General features: G+C 38.9%; 1 protein-coding gene across 3 annotated transcripts in view; it reads right to left on the bottom strand.

The window, feature by feature from the left end:
- Positions 1 to 23701, bottom strand: part of ATRN (attractin) — a 190050-nt gene that overhangs the window by 96070 nt on the left and 70279 nt on the right. For all 3 annotated transcript variants that reach the window (XM_017872612.1, XM_017872614.1, XM_017872613.1), the window contains exons 4-11: positions 21226 to 21354; positions 19604 to 19809; positions 17751 to 17919; positions 8059 to 8149; positions 6636 to 6879; positions 5072 to 5255; positions 4153 to 4307; positions 1521 to 1605 (exon numbers count right to left, since the gene is read on the bottom strand). In XM_017872612.1, coding sequence (XP_017728101.1) covers positions 1521 to 1605; positions 4153 to 4307; positions 5072 to 5255; positions 6636 to 6879; positions 8059 to 8149; positions 17751 to 17919; positions 19604 to 19809; positions 21226 to 21354 — 1263 coding nt within the window. The remainder of the gene's footprint in view (positions 1 to 1520; positions 1606 to 4152; positions 4308 to 5071; positions 5256 to 6635; positions 6880 to 8058; positions 8150 to 17750; positions 17920 to 19603; positions 19810 to 21225; positions 21355 to 23701) is intronic.

The following is a 23701-nucleotide window of genomic DNA, read 5'->3' as shown; positions in this document are numbered from 1 at the left end:
CCAAAATATGTCACTTTCTCACCTTTCCTTTTTTTTTTTTTTTTTTTTTTTTTTTGAGACAGTCTCGCTGTCACCCAGGCTGTAATGCAGTGGCATAATCTCGGCTCACTGCAATCTCTGACTCCTGGGTTCAAGTGATTCTCCTCCCTCAGCCTCCCGAGTAGTTGGGACTACAGGCGCCTGCCACCACGCCTGGCTAATTTTTTTGTATTTTTAGTAGAGACAGGGGTTTTGCCATGCTGTTGCTAGGGTGGTCTTGAACTCCTGGGCTCCAGTGATCTGCCCTCCTTGGCCTCCCAAAGTGCTGGGATTACAGGCATGAGCCACCGTGCCTGGCCTCTCATCTTTCCTAATCTAAGTTAAATTACCTTCCTCATCTGTCTTTCATCATTACAACAGAAATTTCAAAAGCCAAAGGAATTCTAACATGATACAGGCATTATAACACTTAAACATCCTTAGGATTTATATGGCTTAGAATTTTAAAAGGGAAAGCAGACAGCAGTAATAACAGCAGAAACTGAATGAGAAAAATTAATAACGTGATTAGGCTGTTTAACTTCTTAAAAATCTCTAAAGCACACTGTAAGGAGCAAGCAGAGTGGCCACTCTGAATCTCTCTTATTTGACTGAGACTTCTCCAAGGGCCGATTTTTTTAAGAGCTCTGGTAGTTTGGGTCAGGCATTTTTGAGCAATACAATGCAATGAACTGCAGACTTCTGATTATCCAGAGCCTACAGACTTGATCTATATTAAGCTTCACAATCTCCCCACCTCTGTTCTCCTATCTTATGCCCCATCTGAAGTGCCCTCTCTCCTCTTTTCCAAACTCCTTACAATTCAGATACAACTACTAGAAACTTGAGTACCACAAATGATAACAAAGGACATAAAACAAGGACATGCACGTCACTTTTGTTGCTCAGGCACTCAGACCACACCAAAAAGCGTGCTCTTGCGTGCTAACAAAACCAGATCAACAAACATGGCATTCAATGTAATTCACCTCCACATCAAATATTTTAAACATCAATCAGAATATTTATACCCACATAATCCTGTAAAAAAACTACTGGGATGAGGGAATCTTGTGAATAATATGTTAAGTCCAATTCCACTTTACTTCATTTTCTTTTCTTTTCTTTTTTTTTTGAGATGTAGTCTCGCCCTGTTGCCAGGCTGGAGTGCTGTGGCGTGATCTCGTCTCACTGAAACCTCTGACTCCCTAGTTCAAGCAATTCTTCTGTCTCAGGATTCCTGGTTCAAGTGATTCTCCTGCCTCAGCCTCCCAAGTAGGGGGGATTACAAACACGCACTACCAAGCCCAGAAAATTTTTGTATTTTTAGTAGAGATGGGGTTTAACCATGTTGGCCAGGACGGTCTCGATCTCCTGATCTCGTATTCCCACCCGCCTCGGCCTCCCAAAGTGCTGGAATTACAGGCGTGAGCCACCGTGCCCAGCCCTTTATTTTCATTTTAAACACAAAAGAAAAGGAGCAATACTTCTTCTCCAATTACCTGTTGTGTAAGACTGCTGAATGGCCAAATCTGTTGATATCATGGTGGAGATCAGGTCTGGGAAGCACTGACCAGCGGTCACAGGCTAGGAGAAAGAAAAATATATTTTAAAAGGGACTACCATTTCTAATCAATAGGACCTGACATTTTCTTTGGGAAGAATACTACAACAAAGAGAACCTCATAAAACATGCCTCTCAATTTTCTCAGTTACAACATCATTTCTGGGTTAAAATGCAGCAGCAGAGCAACAAGGCATGGAAGAAAGGCGGGATCATACTGCAATTCTAACTAGCAAATGCACCCAAAACCCATGACATCCGAATCACTCACCCGATTGCCTATCAGTTTGATCCACTAGAATGTTGTTGTTGTTGCTTATTTTTTATTTATTTATTTTTTTAGACAGAGTCTTGCTCTGTTGCCCAGGCTGGAGTGCAGTGGTGTGATCTCGGCTCACTGCAAGCTCCACCTCCAAGGTTCACGCCATTCTCCTGCCTCAGCCTCCCAAATAGCTGGGACTACAGGTGCCTGCCACCATGCCTAGCTAATTTTTTGTATTTTTAGTAGAGACAGGGTTTCACCGTGTTAGCCAGGATGGTCTCAATCTCCCGACCTCGTGATCTGCCCGCCTTGGCCTCCCAAAGTGCTGGGATTACAGATGTGAGCCACCATGCCCGGCCAAGAATGTTTTTTAAAGCAAGCAAACTTTACATTCTACAAAGCTTGTATCAGCAAAACATATGGGTTTCATAATTATTTTCCACTCTTTTCTATATTGATTTGCCCAAATTTAGTAAATAAAATGGAAAATACAGGTGGAAAATGAAATTTCAAAAAATTTAAATGTTACCTAATTTTTAATAGCCCTTTCCTAGATGCCCTAGATTGATTAATTTTCCTCTGTTGTAATCCATACTAGCAACATCTCTTCTGGATCTAATACCAACTGGTGCTGCTATACCATGCCAACCTCACACTCAGTGTCTCACTCTCTGAGCACTAAATATGTGCCGGTCTTTTCTATCTCTGTGTCTCTGCAAAGTGGGTTTCCTCTTGACTGGAGGGTGCTGCCTAACTTCACCTACTTGACACCTACTGTCCCCAAGGATCCAGAGGGGATGGCCCCTCCTCAAGAAAGTGTTCCCTGTTTATCATCACTCTTACCTTCCATGACTTAAACGGTACTCAGAGGTGCTCTCATACATTCTTTTCAGCCAGAAACACCCTGAAGTGCAATTCTATTGTCTGCTCATTTCTCTACCTCTTCCACTTTGAGGCTAAGGGCTTTAAGTTATTCATCTGATCTTCTCAATGTACAAACTGAGTGGCTGGCACACAAATGTCTGTTAAAAACGAATGTCTAACTTGGAATAGTCAAAATCATAGAGACAGACTGTAGAATAGTGGTTGCCAGGCATTGTGGGGAGGAAGAAATGGGACATTATTGTTTAATGGGTATAGAGCTTCAGTTTTACAAGATGAAGAAATTTCTGAAGATGGACGGCAGTGATGGATTTATAAAATTATGAATGTGTTTAATATCACTAAACTAGACATTTAAATATAGTTAGGATGGTAAATTTTATGTGTATTTTACCACAAGCAAAAAAATAATGATTTGTTTAAAATGAACATCTGATAATTTTTTTTTTCTTTTTGAGACGGAGTCTCGCTCTGTCACCCAAGCTGGAGTGCACTGGCCAGATCTCAGCTCACTGCAAGCTCCGCCTCCTGGGTTCATGCCATTCTCCTGCCTCAGCCTCCCGAGTAGCTGGGACTACAGGCGCCCGCCACCTCGCCCGGCTAGTTTTTTGTATTTTTTAGTAGAGACGGGGTTTCACCGTGTTAGCCAGGATGGTCTCGATCTCCTGACCTTGTGATCCGCCCACCTCGGCCTCCCAAAGTGCTGGGATTACAGGCTTGAGCCACCGCGCCCAGCCCATCTGATGATTTTTATGAAAGAAATCATCCAGTATGCATTTGCTTTGCATGAACAAATACTGCCCTCTTCCGGTCTAGTATATTGCTACACCAAGACCATGTGAGAAACCAGTTTTCTAGGGAATGAGATAAAGCTAGTAAGTGAACCAATTTTAACACAATGCTGGTATTTGCAACTATGTAACACTACCAGGTAGGCATAACATTACAAAGGAGAGACTAGACACCTCAACTCAGCCTCAAAAATTAGCATTCAAGCAATTAACAGGAGTGATTTCAAAAAGAATTTAATGTAGAAATAATTTTATCAGATATGTAACATTAGTCAAATGAATATAAAAAATACCATTTGGACCTCTTTCAAATGGCCTGACCCTTTTTTTGTCGTTGTTGTTGAGACAGAGTCTTGCTTTGTCGCCCAGGATGGAGTGCAGTGGCCGGATCTCAGCTCACTGCAAGCTCCGCCTCCCAGATTTACCCCATTCTCCTGCCTCAGCCTCCCGAGCAGCTGGGACTATAGGAGCCCGCCACCTCACCCGGCAAGTTTTTTGTATTTTTTAGTAGAGACGGGGTTTCACTGGGTTAGCCAGGCCTGACCATTTTTAACTGGCAATATTTTCAGTCTCCTTTTAAATGTTGCTTATAGACAAAAAGACGCCTGAAGCTAAAATGGTTTTGGAAAACTTACCAATGTCATAGGCCATGAAATCTGAAGAGAAGCATTTGGCACCATGGCTCATAGATGTGTCATTGTGTGTGTTTCCTCCAAATACTAGCATGGTTCCACTCACTATTACAGCTGTGTGCAAGTAACGGAAAAATCGGCTGTCCTTAAGAATGGTCCTTTTGAGTTTATTTAGAAATAATAAATACAAGGTTAGTTTTTAAAGAATATTTATGTATCTGCTAATGCAAGCACAACCACTTTATTAACCTCAGACCCAAATGTACAAATCCTTCCAGATTTTTCCCTACATATAAGTAACTTTTTCAACAATAAATATATATAATTTTAAAGACCTGTAAGAATTTTGGTAAAATATATTAAGAACCTTAAACTCTTCATACTAACTCTTCATACTCTGTAGCTATATAATTCTAGTTTCTGGGCAGAAATCATGTGAAATATTGACAGAAGCTTAATGCATAATGGTTTCTTAATAACATAAAAACTAGAAAGAAACCAAAACTTTCACCTGCACAGTCTCAGCATACCCACAAAATGGAGTATTGCACAGCTACTCAAAATGATAATTTTTATGACAGAATATAAAACAGTATCCATAGCAGGGTATCAAATAGGTGAGGAAACAGAAGAGAAACCATCGCTTTACAATTACATTATTTCATAACTCAAATTTGCTTTACATTTGTTAAAAAAAACTCTAAGCATTTTCTAACCAACCTACTACAGAATTACAGAATAATGCAACAAAATAAATACTAGCTACTTTATTACCCTCTGTTTATTTCCCAATTTCTCTATATATAATGCTGAACAGAATTATCTGCCAGGCATAAAAACAAAAAGATAGCACAATATTTTCTCAACAACTGCCTCTACAGAATTTACACCTTAAAGTGAAAGCTCAAGAAAAAGTACCCACCACATCTGGGTATCCACATGATATCGGTAGAGATCATCTGCAAGCCGGTACTTATTGGCACTGAAAGCCTTGTAGCCACCATGAACATACAGGGCCCTGGTCCTGTGGTCATAAACACTGCTATGGCCGTAACCCCCTTGCACAAGGGCACCCTGGGTGTGTAATATACTCCACGTGTTCTTATCTGGAAAGGAAAAACAGTTAAAGGCAAGCATGGCAGGCTCCTCTCTACTACTGAAAATGTCCAAAGCGCTTAGGGCATGAGAAGGGATTTCAGGAGACCTGATACACATACTTTTTTATCTTTATATTTTTAAAGAAAGTCACCTAAACTTGTAACAAAGCCATGTGGCCTAATTCCAGTCTGTTCTATGTTCTGATGTACTAATATGCCATGTAAGAAAAGAATTAACTAAATTTAAAACACTCAGGGCCAGGTGAAGTGGCTCACATGTATAATCCCAGCACTTTGGGAGGCTAAGGTGGGAGGATCACTTGAAGCCTGCTGTGTTGGCCAGCCTGGGCAACATAGTAAGATCCCATCTCTACTAAAATTAAAAAATTAGCCAGGAGTGGTGGCACACACCTGTAGTCCCAGCTACTAGGGAGGCTAAGGTGGGAGGATCACTTGAGGGCAGGGCATCAAGGCTGCAGTGAGCTATGATTGTGCCACTGCACTCCAGCCTGTGTGAGAGTGAGATCTTGTCTCAATACATAAAATAAAAAGATCAGATTCCACTCAAATGAACATTTAATTCCCTATAACCTTTGGTGACCAGTATACAGACATATTTTATAGGCCTACTTTTCACAAAATGTTAATTATACCTGGTATTCCTACTGCACAACAACAGATACAATGAAATTTAACCAAAGGAAATATTTTATATTAAGGGTAAATCATACTCCGCTAAATCAATCTCTGAAGGGCTAGGCAAATACTTTTTTTCTTTAATATTTGTTGTTTTGAACCATTTTCTTTTTATTTATTTTAAATACCCAAAGTACTTTGGGTCATCTTTGGCTCCTTACCAAATTGACAGTAAAAAACACATACTACATAGGAGTATCAATAATCTGTATTTCACTGGTAATACATCAACGTTAACTATGTTGGGGTTTGTTTGTTTGTTTGTTTGTTTGTTTGGAGACAGAGGCTCACTCTGTTCCTAAGGCTGGAGTGCAGTGGTGCAATCTTGGCTCACTGCAACCTCCATTTCCCGGGTTCAAGCGATTCTCCTGCCTCATCCTCCTGAGTAGCTGGGATTATAGGTGCCCACCACCATGCTGGGCTAATTTTTGTATTTTTAGTACAGATGAGGTTTCACCATGTTGGCGCCAGGCTGGTCTTGAACTCCTGACCTTAGGTGATCCGCCCGCCTCAGCCTCCCAAAGTGCTGGGATTACAGGCATGAGTCACCACGCCCGGGCCCAGTGTTAACTATGTTTCAAGATAAAGTACTGAATCAATATGAGGTTGAACCTTTCTAAACAGTCAAAATAATAAGCTTAGAGGTTTTGAATCTGATGTTCAAAAGGCATCTACTGGAAAAAATATACCTACCCAAATCATATTCCTGCACATTACTTATATATCCATAGAGAGGGCAGTGACCAAAGATGACCAGCATGACCACTCGGCCATTCTTCAGTGTAACAATGTGTGAGGAGTGCCCAACCACTGCATACTGCTCCTTTGCCTTAGGAGTCAACAATACCCATGACTCATTATGAATGTGAAAAACTCTCAACTCATTGGTCACATTCCCAGTTGAATCAATTTTTCCTCCATACATGTAAATTTTATCCTAGGAAAAAAATGCAAACAAAATTTTAAAAAACACTGAAAAGATTAAATCTGAGAACAGAGAAGAACAAAAGCTCAATATTACTTTCAGCTTAAAAAAGATTAGTCAAGAAACTAAAAATATAACTACCCTATGATCCAACAATTTCAATATTGGGTATATATCCAAAAGAATGGAAATGAACATATCAAAGAGATATCTGCACTCCCATGTTAACTGCAGCACAATTCACAATAGCCAAAACATGGAATTAATGTAAATGTCTATCAATGGATAATCAGATAAAGAAAATGCGGTGTATATATACACAATGGAGCATTATTCAGCTGTTAAAAAGAATGACATTCAGTCATTTTGTAGCAACATGGATTGAACTGGAGAGCATTATGTTAAGTAAAATAAGCCAAGCACAGAGAGACAAATATCACATTATTAATCATATGTGGGAGCTAAAAAAGTGGATCTCATGAAGATGGAGAATAGACTGGTGGTTACCAGAGGCTGGCAGGCTGGCGGGGGAGAATGAAGAAGGAAAAGAAGAATGTAAATGTATTTATTACCACCAAAATGTACACTTAAAAATGGTAAAGATGGTATCATTATATATGTATATTTTACCTCAATAAAAAATAAATTAAAAACATTTTAAGGGTTAGCAAAGGGCACCTTTCAGTGAATTACTAGGAAAAGGACAAAAAAAGGAAAAGGGAAATAAAACTAATCATATTTTACATCTCTAATACTTTACCAGTTTTCTTGGACTTCCTCACATGAATCTTTTACAGTATAAAAGGATTTGGAAAAATAAAGTTGCCTCATCCTACCATCTATCTACAAAAATGAGGAAATGAAAATGTTTATTCAGCCACATTACAACGTAGCTATTCTAGGCTAAACTTGCTTATGAGAATAAAAGCTAATCTACACTTTTTAATCTACATCTTTAACCATTTAGTGCCATAATTATAACACCCCATTACAGTTTGAAGCCATTAGAATCTCTTGAGTTAGAAAAGTTTCCATTTTAATTTCTACTTATAACTTAGGCAATTTTATAATGCCCCAACAAAAGTTTTCCCCAATTAAAACCAACACTGAGGTAGCTTTTCAACTATGTAATACATGAAGTAACTGAGGAAAACTTAGTTTCTTGCTTAGCACAGAGCAGAGATACTTTACCTTGTATAATGCCAAAGAATGACCATATCTAACAACCACATTGTTCACAGAACGGTTTAGTGGAAGCCACTCCCTAGAAGCAAGGTCATACCTACAAAACAAACAGATCACATTTTCAGCCAACTAATAAGACAGAACATCTCATACTATTTTATTTGTGATATAATCCACTTTGGAGATGCTTACTAAATCTACCATGGATATAGGGGGGCACTTGTCACCTTCACAAATAAACCTGACACCTGGGTCCACTGGACAAGTGATAACTTGGGAAAAGGAGCTGGACTATAAAATCCTGGGAAAAGAAAGGAATACAAACCTACTGGAAGGTTCTAGCACTTCCTGAAAACCCCTTCTATAAACAGTCTAAATCATTTAAAGGTTGTACTGTACTCAAGGGACTCAAAATTTTATTACAATAACTTTTATTTAATCATGAGAAACTAAAGATAGGTACCAAAAAAGGAATGATAAGTAAAAGAAAATTACTAATCTTTCCTTTTCTTTACATAATTGACTAAAATACATTTTCAAAAGCCAGAATACCATTATAGCATTTCACTTGTACTATGAATATAAAGACCTTAAAATACAAAAATGCCAAAAAGAAAATAATTTATAATCCTGCCATGCAATTTATACTTATTCATGCGTTATTGAAGAATCACATTCAATATCTTAAAGTACTCACTTTTGAGTTTTTGCTTTTGAGAAAAACTCTACTGTTTTTATAAAAAGCATACATGTTCATTATAAAGAATGTAACCAATACAAAGAATAAAGAGCCAAAAGTTTTTTAAAAAGTTTCCACATTCCATGATCTAGAAATAAATATCATTAATATTAAGTAAACATCATTCCAGACATCTTTCTACGCATATAAGAGGATAATGTTAATAGTTAATTTTAATTATTTTCATAAAATAGAAAAAAATAAACCAAAAAGAAATAAATGATATTGCTATACCTTAAGTAAATGTTTCTTTTCTATAAAAGTTTACCTGGATATTCCAAGTACTTAAAACATTTTGAAAAACATTATCATATATAAGCACAAAGGTATAAGAAAGTTTGTCACAATGGCAAAAAAGGAATGCAAATAAATGTCCATCCACTGAAAATCAACAAATAAATGGTAATATACACAGATAGATAACATAAAGAATAAGTATACAGAATGAAAAATATACTCCAGCAACATATGTCAACATAAATCTCAAAACAATGTTAAGCTAAAATAGCACACTGCAAAATATTGTTTCTATAAAGACTAAAAACAGAAAATTTATTAATTCTACTATACTTTCATATATATATAATGTATAACATATATGTAAAGTATAACATATATATGAAAGTATGAACTGATACCAAAATCAGGATACAGGTTATCTCTGGGACTTTGGAGGGACATACAAGGGACTTCAACTGTGTTAGCAGTGTTTTATTTTCTAACCTGGTGGTGAACCCATTGGTGTTATTTTTCTCTAAGCCTTTCTTTTTATCCTAAATATTTTATACACGATCTGAAGCAAATATAACAAATGGTGACAACTATTAAATATAAATTGCATATAAATTGGCACCAACTATTATTTTACATATGTTTGGAATATTACACACTTAAAATACATGAAAATTATTTAGAGGTTGAATTTAAAGTTATATGCAATTTATTTTGTACAGAATTCACTAACTTCTTGCTTTAAAAGCTGAAAATCTTAGCATTCACATTTCCTCTCATTTCTTCTTCCAATTTTTATTATAAAATTTTTACAATGTCCAAGTCCTTAACATTTGCACTACAATTGGTAAAAGTAATTCCATAGTTACTTAGTCCTGAATTTTAGCTGAATCAATCTCCTAATAGTCCCTTTACCACAACCTCTCTTTCTTGAGCTCTTCAATTCTCCTCTGGATTTCACTGTCAAGTGGGTTTTTGTTTTGTTTTGTTTTGTTTAAGTAGAGCTCATAGTACTCTTTCCCTGAATTCACTCCTGTTTGAGAATATCCACCTTCCAGGTTTACAGCAGAATGACACCTTGGCTGGGTATACTATTCTTGGACCATCCTTTTTTTCCTCCAGAACCTTGCAGATGTTGCTCCCTTGAACACTACTGGTATTGAAAATGTTGCTATGGAGAAGTCTGTGGCCAGCTTATTTCCCTCTTTTTTCATGGTTTGCTTTTCTGCCTGGAAGCCTGAAGAAGTGTGAATCATTCTCATTCTCTCTTCTTCTCTGCCTACCCGCAACCTCTATTTTTTTATGACATGATATTGTATTTTACTTCAAATAGAAATAAATCCATCCAGGAATATGTTTTTATAAAATGGACTGCATACCACTGCAAAGCTTCTGTGGAATTCTGGCTATGAAAGGTGACTCCCGAGGACTCATATAGCTTCCGACTACACATATAGACCTTACGTTCAAGCCAGAGGCTTATTTCTGTAAGTTTAAAAGAAAGGAAAGAAACAGAGGAAGCACAGAAACAGGTCTCCACATTTCTGTCAAAGGGCACAGAGAGTGCCCAATCTGTCTCTTAATGTATTTTGCTCCTCTTCTGTCAACAAGTCAGACCAAGAGCTTGTCAGAAACACTTAGGTGCTGGCAGGTCCCCAAAATCTGGCTAAGGTGAACTGCCAAAAGACACTTAAACAACATGCTAATCATCTCTCAACACAGAGAAAAAAAAATAAGACAAGAACAATAATACTGATGCAATAAAACATAAATTCCAAGTACCAGATAAATGCTCCTTCTGGGAACTGAATCCAAGATAACAAAGACAGATTCCAGGAATTCAGAAAAAGATGTCTTCCATAGAGTGACAGCACCTCCCTTGACCCCTCTAGGATGGCTGGCAAGCCAATGACCATCATGTACCACAGGGTACAGGTTTCAAACTCCATAATAGACTGGTAACCCAATCGGGCCACCTAAAGACCAAGGCAAAGGCTCTGTGGAGACTAGACATGACCCCAGCCAGCAGACGGCACAAAACTACCTGAGGCTTCCCAAATAATAATTTGTCCTTTACCCCAAAAGTTCAATGACTTTATTTTTCTTGGATACACTCCAAGCACAAAAAGTTCAATAACTTGATCAAATCAGGTTTTGTCATTGAGAAACTACAGAATTTTTCTGAAACGCCTTGTGCTGTTTCAACCCATCTGTTAACGTGTGTTAGGTACTTTTCTTCAGTGACAGCAATTATAGTTCTATTTGATCACCTGTCCTTCATGTGTTTTTGCTTTTCTGTTTTTTTTCCCAATGTATTACACAATTATCTCAACCTGTCAGTAATTAAATTTTCATTCTAATTTTTGCTGCATCTAATTTATTCGTATTTCTTTAGGCCTACAACCTCCCAATTCTTCTGTTACTATCATCTTCTTGTCTTCTAGCTTGTTTTTCTGAATTCAAATTCTTATTAAGTTGATCTGCAGCACGAAGCAGTTGGAAGGAATCTCCTTCTACTCCTTGAAGCTGCTTTTCTTCCATGATGGGTTCTTGTTAGATTTTATAGGCTGCAGTCTTTCTTCCTCTTTATTTTTTCATCATAGAATATTTGCACTAGCTACAATGCCATTTCTTTCATCTTGTTTGAGGTTAGACATAGCTCTCCAGACATTTTATTTGCAAAGTGTGGGTGATTTCTTAGTTCTGTTCCCACTTTATCTAAGACAAGTTTATCGAATTTCCATCCTTTCCATAGCTTTAGTGTGAGGGCTGGTATTTTATGTTCTATCTACTCTTCTGAAGTCTAAGGAAATGTTGGGGCTCAGATGAGAGGGTGTGCAGCCGGTTAGAATAAAATATCCAGACTCTCCTCTCCTCTGAGATTTTGTTTGTAGTCTACCACAGTGCTCAGATCATATTCTAATTTAAATAGAAGCCCTGAGTTCTGGGTAGGGAATCAGCCACTTGGTCAATTTCTCCCCTTTTCACCTGATGCTCCCCAGCAACTATGTCTCCTACTCTTTAGTTACAGTCAAAAACAGTAATGCTCACTCAGTTTGCTCCCTTCTAGATTTTGGGCTATCACTGAGAATTATCAGAATCTCCCCCAGTGTTGTTTCCGTGGGGTATGTAAGAGGTCAGGTCACACTTGGTGTTCCATGAGTCTGCTTTCACATTTATTGGATTCGGTGATGTTATTTTGCTTATCTGGTGGACGGCTGATCGATTTATTATTATTTTTTTAAACTTAAGAAAAAAAAAAAAAAACTCTCTTCTGCTCCAGAGAAAGAAATTTGGTAATAAAGTTTCAACTGCCAATCTTAATCCAGGGTACCAAGACCACTTATTTCACAAGAGGACCATTGGGTAACAAAAGGGGAACTGCTTTTTAATGCAACTAAAAAGTTTTGCATTAACAGGAATGTGAGGAAAATGGACAGTAAGAGCAATTCCTAAAATACTTTCATGTAAGAGGATAAATGACTATAAAATCTGTAATCTGGCCGGGCACAGTGGCTCACGACTGTAATCCCAGCACTTTGGGAGGTCGAGGCAGGCGGATCACGAGGTCAGGAGATTGAGACCATCCTGGCTAACATGATGAAACACCAACTCTACTAAAAATACAAAAAATTAGCCAGGCGTGGTGGCAGGCGCCTGTAGTCCGAGCTACTCAGGAGGCTGAGGCAGGAGAATGGTGTGAACCCAGGAGGCAGAGCTTGCAGTGAGCCGAGATTGTGCCACCACGCTCCAGCCTGGGCGACAGAGCAAGACTCCGTCTCAAAAAAAAAAAAAAAAAAATCTAAGTTCCAGAAACACTACTTCTAAAATGAATCACTAAATTAACTTTTCATGAAAGTTCATTATTTAGAACTATGCTAATATTTACATGAAACCAATAAAGCTGTAGAAAATCATGTTTTGATCAAGTAGAAAAAAAAATTTATGATCCAAAAAACAATGTGGCTCATGAAGTATGTCAGTCAAAAAAAAGTAATAGGTGATATTAATATTTCCAGGAATAGATGTTTGTGAAGGAAATAAATCATTTACTCTCCCATTTATTTGATAAATACTTATCTGAGTACCTTCTATGAGCTAAGCTCTGAGTGCAGTGAGTAAACAAGGTCCCTAACCTTGAAGAACTTCACAAAGCCAGACAATGAGGAAGTACAACAGCATGCACTGACGTAACCAAAAATCACGAACAATGCCATAAAGAAAATGAGGACTATAAAAAAGAACAACAGGGAGAAATGTCTGAACTGGATGGTCAGAGATGATCTCTCTGTGGGAAAACCATACTGAGATCTAAAGGGTGAGAAGACACCAGCCCTGAGGCGCAATAGCAGGAACAGTCTAGACCAAGGGAATGGCAAACGCACAGGCTCTTAAGGTAATGATGTACACTGTACGTTTCGGGTAAGAAAGCAGGCTGGTGGAGCAGGAGTGCTGTGAATGATGGCAGGATAGGAAAAGACTGAGTCTGGGAAGGTAAACAGTGGTCACATCATGCAGGGCCTTAAGTCCAAAGGCAAGACACTGATGGGTTTTAAGAAGGTAGTAAATGATACTATTTATGTTGTTAAATGGCACCCCAGATCATGTTTAGCAATTTGATTAATAGGAATAAATGGAAATGAAATATCAAATCAAATAGATTTGATAGAAATCTACTGCTGAAGACTAAGTAAGAGATAATAACAGGCTGTACATAAAGATAAAAGAATAAATATGACATGTATTTGGTGACAGAGTTGAGGGGGCTTAATATGAAATTACGGTATGAGAAGGAGAACATACGGAAATATCTAAAGACTCCCATTTCCTGCGTCAAGAGAGAGGGAGGATGCTAGGGTAAAATCACATAATGGTAAATATGCGCCTTTCATAACATCTAGTATAACAGCAGAAGGCATAATCACTTTCATGCCTTTAATTTTACCTTCTCTTCTCATGGTGGCAGCACTAGAGGTGATCAGATTTGGGATAGATTCTAAAGGTAGAGCTAACAAGATTTGACCTATCGTGTCAGACAGACACTGGGGTAGTCCTCATGATCTCCACCTCCTGGTATTCATACCCATGTATAATCCCCTCCCCTAGGAGGCAAACAGGATCTATGACTTGCTTTTAACCAACAGAATATGGCAAAGATGATAGGATATCATTTCTGTGACATCCATCCTGCTAGCAGACTCAGTCTAGAGACTCTCCTTGCAGCCTGATGAATTAAGCAGCTATACTGGTGAAGCCCAGCTGACAAGAAACTAGGTGGCCTCTAGGAACTGAGGTAAGCTCTAGGAGCTGAAGGCAGCCTCCGTAAATTGAGGACAGCCTCAAGTCAATAGCCAACAGAAAGCTGGGACCCTCAGTTTTATAACCACAAGGAAATTGACTCTGCCAGCAACCTGAGCGAGCTTGGAAATGAATTCTTCCTCACTCAGGCCTCTAGATGAGAATGCAGGCCAGCTGACAACTTGACTACAGAGGACTCCTAACCATCCAAAATGGTGATAATAAATGCAAATTGATTTAAGCTGCTAAGTTTGTCGTAATTTGTTATGTAGCAAGAGATAACTAATAAATATACTAATATGGGGTGTCAAGAAACAAGAAGTCGCAGATGACCCAAGATTTCTGCCTTAAGTAAATAGAAGGATGGAGTGGCCATTAACTGAGATAGGGACATCTGGGGGAAGAGCAGCCTTGAGAAAAAGATGAGTGTGGGACATGCTGAGCACTAGATGCCTAGTACACAGACAGAAGGTTGAGACGTCAATTAAAGAGCTGGAGATAGGGGCTCAGATAAAAAGTCTAGGCTGCAAATACAAATTTGGAAGTCACCAAGTATAAAAGGCCAAGATACTATATGAGGTCACCAAAAGAGTGACAGCACAGCAATGGACCAAGGGTTAAGCCCTGGTCTGACATCATTCAGAAGTCAGTCAGTTGAAGAGAAACCAGCTAAAGAGGCTGAGAAGGAATACGGAATTAAAAAAATTATCAAGGGGATGTGGCATCCTGGAAGTCAACTAAAGAAAGTGTTTAAAAGAGGAGGGAAGGATTAACTACATCAAATGTTGGTGCCAGATCAAGTAAGATGAGAACAAACAATGGAAAATAAAAAATTCAGCTCCTAAGTCACACTAGCCATCTTTCAGGTGTGAAATAACTACATGTGGCCAGTGACACGACAGGGTAATACAGAACTTTTGCATCATGCCCGAAACTTCTATGAGACAGCACTGATCTACAGAAGACGATAAAGGGGCACAGATGTAGGTGAAGGGGAAATGTGGTGGCAGGAGTTTGTGGAAATAGTTTTCTGACCTTTATCTTTCAGAAGAGAAGCAGGAAGCAAGGCCATTAACTGAGAATGAAAACAGAAGAAAAGGTGGTAGGAATTTGAAAATGAAAAGAAGATATTAGAGTTAAGAAGGAGAACAGGAGAGGGAGAGAGAAAGAATCAATGAACTATGGACCCATGTGGAGATCAAAGACTATTAGGGTATTAGAGAGAAAGATGTGAAAAGATTGGAAAGTGTCTCAGGTAAGATTTCCTGCAAGCAGAGCTGGAGATGGGGATTCCTGTACAAGTGATTTACTGAGGGAATGCTCTCTTGACAAACATCAGGAAGTGAGATAAGCAAGGCAGCAGGAAGAAGGAGAGGATAAGCAAAAAGGTGGTCTCAGCTGAAGTATAGCTTTTGCCTGATCCCAAGGGGAGCCCTGGAACATGAATTTTCCCATGTAGAAGCAGGGTCAGACTCACGTACCTCCACCCAGCCAGCCAGTCAGTGGCTGGGGGCCAGGGTGACCATCCCATTTCATCCAGTACTGAGGGGTTTCTTGGGACACAAGACTCAGTGCTAAAACTGGGAGAGTTCCAGTTAAACTGGTTGGTCACTATACTAGGGGCTATCCTGGTGGTAGAGCATAGTATTCTAGGTGTTCCTGGGTAAGACAGCTCCAATCTGCTGAGAGAGGTCAGCTATGAACTGACAACAGCCAAATTGCACCGCATCAGGTAACTGTGTGCACCAGCCAGGTAAAAATAAAGAGATTTAGGCAAGGCACCAACAGTGTCCACCACAGAAGGGGGGTAGAATGTGGAACGTTTAGAATGAGATTATAGAGGGGCTGCAGTTATTGACAATGACACAGTCTAGGAGTGCCCACACAAATGACTTGCTGAGGTAGAGTCTGGAAAGACAGCATGAGCCCCTGAACAGCTCTGGGGCTTCCTCTGGGTTGTCCAGCCAAGAAAGAATAGAGACTGACAGCTCTCTTTCCCCCAGAGGGAAGGGGGATGTGTAAGAAAAGCTCTGTAGAGATCCAATTTTCTATGAGATCTCTGGGTGCCACCTGTGCCACTCCCAGTGCTGGGAAACAGTTCTTCTGATGAAAACCATGAAAATGCCTAAAATCTGTATACCTAAAAACTGTAATAATATGTGACTTTAAACTCATATTCAGGAAAGCATTTGTGTTCCAGGCAAAGAAAATAGTTTGAATCTATGTATGGGGAAAGAAAAGAATCTGGAGGAAGACTACTAACCTGACCTGACCATTGCAGGAGTCTCATCAGAAATTAAAGGGCTTGAACTAAGGCAGCAGCAATGGGAATAGAGATTGGGCCAGTTCAATCCTACACAAAAAGAACAAAGCTGGAGGTATCAGGTTACCAGACTTCAAACTATACTACTGGGCTACAGTAACAATAACAGCATGGCACTAGTACAAAAACAGATACACAGACCAATGGAACAGAATAGAGTCCAGAAATAAGGCTCTACACCTACAACCATCTGATCTTCAACCTCTGTCTCCCAGGTTCAAGCAATTCTCCTGCCTCAGCCTCCTGAGCAGCTGGGACTACAGGTGCCCGCCACCATGTCTGGCTAATTTTTGTGTTTTTAGTAGGGATGGGGTTTTATCATGTTGGCCAGGCTGGTCTCAAACTCCTGATCTCAAGTGGTCCACCCACTGAAAGTGCTGGGGTTATAGGCATGAGCCACTGTGCCCAGTCTGACCAAGTTTTATTACAGAATTTGCTTGTGTTTCTTTGATTTTGCTAGACCAGTTGTACAATGTGTTTTAACGACTATGGGGGGATGCAGAAACTAGGCCACCGCTGCCGTATTTCCAGAATCCCTTAATGAACAGATGCTGGTTTTTTGGACAATCTTCATTAATAGAAAATGCCTAGAAAAAAGTTCCAGGTAATAAAATCAGCAAGATTAAATTTATAAATTATTTTCTACAAGTCCACCTCCACAGCTAATTCTACTATGACAACAGATATTCTCCCTTCAAAATGAGCAGCATGGGATCAGCAAACAGACTTTGAACCCTGGGACGTATTAGACAATGGTATAATTTCCACTAGCAAACTATAAATTCGAACCATTTGACCTTGGAACTATTAATTAAATTAAAAGATAAAGTAATCCCCACTTATATAGAACTTACTACAAAACTTAAAGCAAAACATCAGAGACAGTATTTGAAAACATGAATGGTATCATGACAATGAATTTTTTGTAGCATTCAATTTTAAAAACTCAACATATGTCAAAACAATTTGAAAGACTACTACCAAAATATTAACAGGGATTTTCCTTAGGTAGTAGAATTACTGGTGATTTATTTTTGCTTATCTGTGCTTTATAAATTTTCAAAATAAAAAACTAAGCTTCTTGCAAAAATGTTTAAAACAACTTACGCTAGAACCATGTTGTAATCTGAGTGGTTGAACATATATCCTCCAACAACCCACATAATGTTTCCATTGACCACAGCTTTATGAGATGCTCTGGGGAGCTTTAAGTTAGAATATTCCTCTCGAGTCCAAAATGACTGGTTAGCCGGTACAGGAACTGAACATCCAGGACCTAATAAAAACATAATGAATTAGCTTCACAAAATACAGCTTTAAAGCTTACTGCATTTCAAGTTTTAATCATCTAAATATAACATTTAAATAATAGTCTTTCCTTTAGCATTTAAATATCAGACAAAACCTTTAATTTGTTATTTTAATTTATTCAGGGCATTGACCAAGGGTAAATCACATACTTTCTAATGATGACTTGACTAGATCCAGGTTAGAGTTTTTTTGGTAATGAAATACCTGCTTAAGCAACTCTCAGGAGAAAGCCCAGATAAATAAATAATTAATTCACATGAAAAATCTTAAAGATAACATATATAGTTATCCTTCAATATCCACAGGGGATTGGTTCCAGGACCCCCTTGGTACCAAAATCCACAGATGCTCAAAGTCCCTAATTTATAACTAGTGGTGTAGCACTTGCATATAACCTACACACATCCTGCCATATACTCTAACTCACATCTAGATTACTTATAATACTTAACACAATATAAATGCTATGTAAATGGTTTTCATATGTGTATATTTTATTTGTATTATCTTTTTTTTTGAGATGGAATCTCACTCACTCTGTTACCCATGTTGGAGTGCAGTGGTATGATCTCGGCCCACTGCAACCTCCGCCTCCAGGGTTCAAGATATTTTCCTGCCTCAGCCTCCTGAGTAGCTGGGATTACAGGTGCCTGCCACCACGGCCAGCTAAAGTTTTGTATTTTTTAGTACAGACAGGGTTTCACCATGTTGGCCAAGCTGGTCTCGAACTCCTGACCTTAGGTGAGCCACCTGCCTTGGCCTCCCAAAGTGCTGGGATTATAGGCGTGAGCCACCATGCCCAGCCCGTATTATCTTTTTTTTATATATATTTTTAAATTATATTTTCTGAATATTTTCTACACACGGTTGTTTGAAACTGCAGATGCAGAATTTGTGGATATGGACAAATAAGTGTGATAACTAGACCTGGGAGCAATCATACAAACTATCCATCTTCTGGTAAATCAAGAAACTTAAACAAACTGAAGAGACAGACTCCATTCTTGGGAGGTTTGGCTTCTGCTGCAATATTTGCACAATGGTAGATACTGAAATGCTTCAATTATTAACTCTACAATGTCAGCCAAACCCAACAAACTAAGGTATTTAAACAAGCATATTTCCTTTCAAAATGAAAAGGTTCTGAGGAAGGGGTAAGTTTACAAGGAAAATCACGAAATTAATAACAGTTACTATCACTCACCCCTTAAAGAATTCCCTAAAGCTTCTTTAATTATTTCTGTAGATAATACTATTCGCTAATTCCTTTAATATTCTAATATATAACTGATTCCAATTTTCTCCGAACTTAAGAGTGTGTTTCTGAGGAAATATCATTATTGTCAGCTCTTGTCCGACCTCCCAGCTTGGCTCTCTGCTACATCCTTTTATGACCGAGTCCAAGTTCTTCAACTTTCACAAACAGGTTACAAAAAACAGCCTACCCTCCATAATTCTAGAGACCACGACCACACATCTATGAAATTGAAATTCATAAGCAGCTGGATAGAGGGATGTTTCAAGCTTAAATGTTACCTGGTATTTGAGTAATATAAACTATATAGGTGCTAAGAATAAAGTCAATCTATTTATTTAGCTGGGAATGTTCTATAAATGGAAGAAAAAGTAAAAATGAAAGAAGCTCCTACCCTGCCAGCCTGAGAAGCAGGAGCATCCTCTGACATCACTTGAATTGCAGATGCCTCGACGAGGAGAACCACAGTTGTCTGTACAGTGAGGAATGTCACATGCTTCACCTTTCCAGTTTTCAGAACATTCACATTCAACAGTATTACTGTTATTACTGATCTTACACTCTCCTTGGCCTGAGCAGTTATTCGGACACATGTCAAAACTGTGAAAATAGCAGGGAAAATTACATTAACAGAACACAACACAACACTTCGATTAACTTAGCAGAACTTTCTCCCACACAGGTTTAAGAATCTCACTGTCTCAGTTCATTCACAAGCATAACTTCAGTACTTAAAGATTCAGTCCAAATGGGTTTGCTCAACACTGCATAGCTAGAGCCTGAGGTACAAGTAATGAAATCAAATCAACCCTGCTGGATTCTCATAATAAGAGGATAAGAATAAATAACTCATAAAGTCAAAGAAATTACAAAGAGGGAGGAGATTTTTGCAGAACTGTCAGCTCCTCAAGGGTGGGAGGATTATCCTACTCTTCTTAGTAGCCTGCTAATGATAAGCTTTACAGAATTGCTGAATTCATGGTTGGAAGTTTGGGAAGGAAAAGAATAAAACAAACTGCCAACAATAAACCACCATCCTAATGGTACATACTCCTCTGTATAGTCTCTGAAAATTTGTATATAATAGAATTTAAGGTTACTGCCCAGATTGGTATATTTAAAATTCCTTAGTAATTTTATCTACTCATTTCAGATGGAAGAAGGCAGGCTACTTTAACTTAATGTAAGAATTGAACTATGGCCAGGCGCAGTGGCTCACAACTATAATCTCAACACTTTGGGAGGCAGAGGCAGAATAATCACGGTCAGGAGTTCGAGACCAGCCTGGCCAATATGGTGAAACCCCGTCTTTACTAAATATACAAAAAATTATCTGGGCATAGTAGTGGGTGCCTGTAATCCCAGTTACTCAGGAGGCTGAGGCAGGAGAATTGCTTGAACCCAGGAGGTGAAGGTTGCAGTGAGCCGAGATTGTGCCACTGCACTCCAACCCGGATGACAGTTAGACTCTGTCTCAAAAAAAAAAAAAAAAAAAAAAAAGAATTGAACTATAATGCATCCCATAATAACATAAGATACTTGTACTGACAGTGCTTTGAAACAATATAATTCAGAATTTAAAAGGGGGGGATAAATGGGCTATCAAGGTACTTTAATGATACAGATTTCTCCTACTATTGAGTACATGACAACTACTAATATTTGTTGAGCTGTACTTTGTAAAATTCCAATGTTTTTGCCCATTAGCAGAAAAGTCCCCCTCTTCTAGAAGTTCAACAGCAGCAACACCTGGGTTTAAATTGTGTTCCCACCACTTACTTTGACAATCTACTTAACCTTTTCCTGTCAGTTTCCTCAATTATAAATGAGTAGAAAAACAGAGCCCAGACCTCAATGAATTTATAGAAAAATTTTAAATGAGAAAATCCATGTAAACTGCCTGATGCTATGCCTGGCACACTGTAAGCTCTCAATCTATGTTAGCCATTATTGTTGTAAAAACATAGTAGATAGTCTCCTGAATGAAACCACAAATACTAGACTTAAGAATCTTACCTGTAAGTAATATTAAATCCAGTCAAATTATAAGCAGCATCACTAAAAAAATGCAGCAGGACATAACCTGATGTGGCAACAACCTCAGGGACAGTCTCATTGCCATCTCTCTCAGGAACAATGAGGCCACTGAAATGAAAACACACTTCTTATAGAGGGAAGCACAAGCACAGACATGTCAAATTGTAGCAGACACAAATTAAAAACAAATCCGTCCTTATAATTTAAAAACCACATCCAGGAAGAGAGGCAAATTCCTGTGATAAATACATAGGGCTACCCTATTAGTTCTGGATCCTTGAGGAACAGATCTGAATCTTTTGCTAGGCTTCCTTTATTCTGAGTTGTATTTCTAATGAGATTTGAAATCAACGGCCCTATTCTTTTCTTATAAAACTTTTATAGTGCTTCTTTGAAAAAATAAACTTCCACAATCACATAAAGTAACAAATTTTATGAGTGATGAATACTACACATATATTGCTGAAAGACATGAGTTCTTTTTGTTTGTTTGCTTGTTTGTTTGTTTGTTTGTTGAGATGGAGTCTCGCTCTGTCGCCCAGGCTGGAGTGCAGTGGCACGATCTCCACTCACTACAAGCTCCGCTTCCTGGGTTCACACCATTCTCCTGCCTCAGCCTCCCGTGTAGCTGGGACTACAGGCACCCGCCACCACGCCCAGCTAATTTTTTTTTTTTAATGTATTTTTTTTAGTAGAGACGGGGTTTCACCGTGTTAGCCAGGATGGTCTTGATCTCCTGACCTCGTGATCCGCCCGTCTCGGCCTCCCAAAGTGCTGGGATTACAGGCGTGAGCCATCGCACCCGGCCTGTTTGTTTGTTTTGAGACAGAGTTTTGCTCTTGTTGCCCGGGCTACAGTGCAGTGGCGCAATCTCAGCGCAACCTCTGTGTCCCGGAGTTCAAGCAATTCTCCTGCATCAGTCTCCTGAGTAGCTGGGATTACAGGTGCCCGCCACCATGTCCAGCTAATTTTTTTATTATTTTTAGTAGAGACAGCGTTTCATCATGTAGGTCAGGCTGGTCTCGAACTCCTGACCTCAGGTGATCCACCCACCTCGGCCTCCCAAAACGCAGGGATTACGGGCGTTGAGCCACAGCACCCAAGATATTTTATATAAAATATTTATATAAGAATATGAAGAAGCTAAACAAACACCCATAACTCCAATACTGTTAGCACTCTAATGCATTTTCTTAGCCTAATTGATGTTATTTACATTGTATATTCTATTTTACAAATAAAACATATCCATTTTCTATATCATTAAAAGCTCCCTAGGTTCTCCTTAGGACCTCACTCACAACCCAGCACATAATAGATTCTAAATGTTTGTTGTGTGACTGGTATAAAAAAAAAAAACAAAACAAAACAAAACACTTACTGAGTAAAAGGTCTAAATGATGCCTTTAAGACTCTAGAGCCATAATACCAACTTGCTTTCCAGAAGAGATACGTAACTTGAAATCGTATCAATACAGAATGAAGGGTCCATCCCACTTCACTCTGCCAACAGCAAGGACTACTAGGTTCTATTTTAATTTTGCTAATTTAATAAGTAAAAAGCAATTTTTAAATTGTTGTTCTGAGATCTTTTACTCCTGAGGTTAATCGTTTTTCTTATGTCTACCTGCTGTTGCATTTCTTCATATGTCCGTGATTTTTGCCTTATTACTGATTCACCACCACCACCACCACCATCGTATTTGGTAAAAGCCGAGATCCTTGCCAAGCCCTACGCAATCTGTCCCAGACACACAACCTCATGCTCATTCACTCTGACCTAGCAATTCTATTTCTTTGTAGAAAAAATACTTGCTCATGTACACAATGACCAATATACAAGAATCCTAACCACAGCACTGTTCAGATGGCAACAGGGTGGAACCCATCTAAATGCTCACGCCCAGAAATCTGACTACATAAGTCACTGCATATTACATAGGTCTGCGGGACTAAAAAGAAGCTCATCAGGCATTCTGATAAGGGCATGGGGGAGAAGCAAGTTGCAAAACAATGGGCCTAGTACACGTGTACATTTACATGTACCTATATAAATGCATACAAAAATGACTAGAAGAGTCCATAACCAAGGAATCAAAATGAGGAGGGAAAGGGATTTTCATTCCTTTTGTTTTGCTTTGTTTTGTTTTGAGACAAGGTCTTACTCTGTCGCCCAAGCTAGAGTGCAGTGGCACGATCACAGTTCACTGCTGTCTTGACCTCCTGAGTTCAAGCAATCCTCCCACCTCAGCCTCCTGAGTGACTGGGACTACAGGCACACACCACCACGGCTGGTTAATTTTTAAAATCTTTTGTACAGATGAGGTCTCACCCTGTTGCCCAGGCTGGTCTCGAACTCCTGGGATCAAGTAATCCTACTGCCTCGGCCTCACGAAGTGTTGCGGTTACAGGCCTGAGCCACTGTGCCCGGCCCTTCATTCAATATATATATATA

This window comes from Rhinopithecus bieti, unplaced genomic scaffold (genome assembly GCF_001698545.2).
Source record: "Rhinopithecus bieti isolate Rb0 unplaced genomic scaffold, ASM169854v2 scaffold_7580, whole genome shotgun sequence".
Classification (NCBI taxonomy): Eukaryota; Metazoa; Chordata; class Mammalia; order Primates; family Cercopithecidae; genus Rhinopithecus; species Rhinopithecus bieti.
This window is presented reverse-complemented; position numbering and strand designations above follow the sequence as displayed.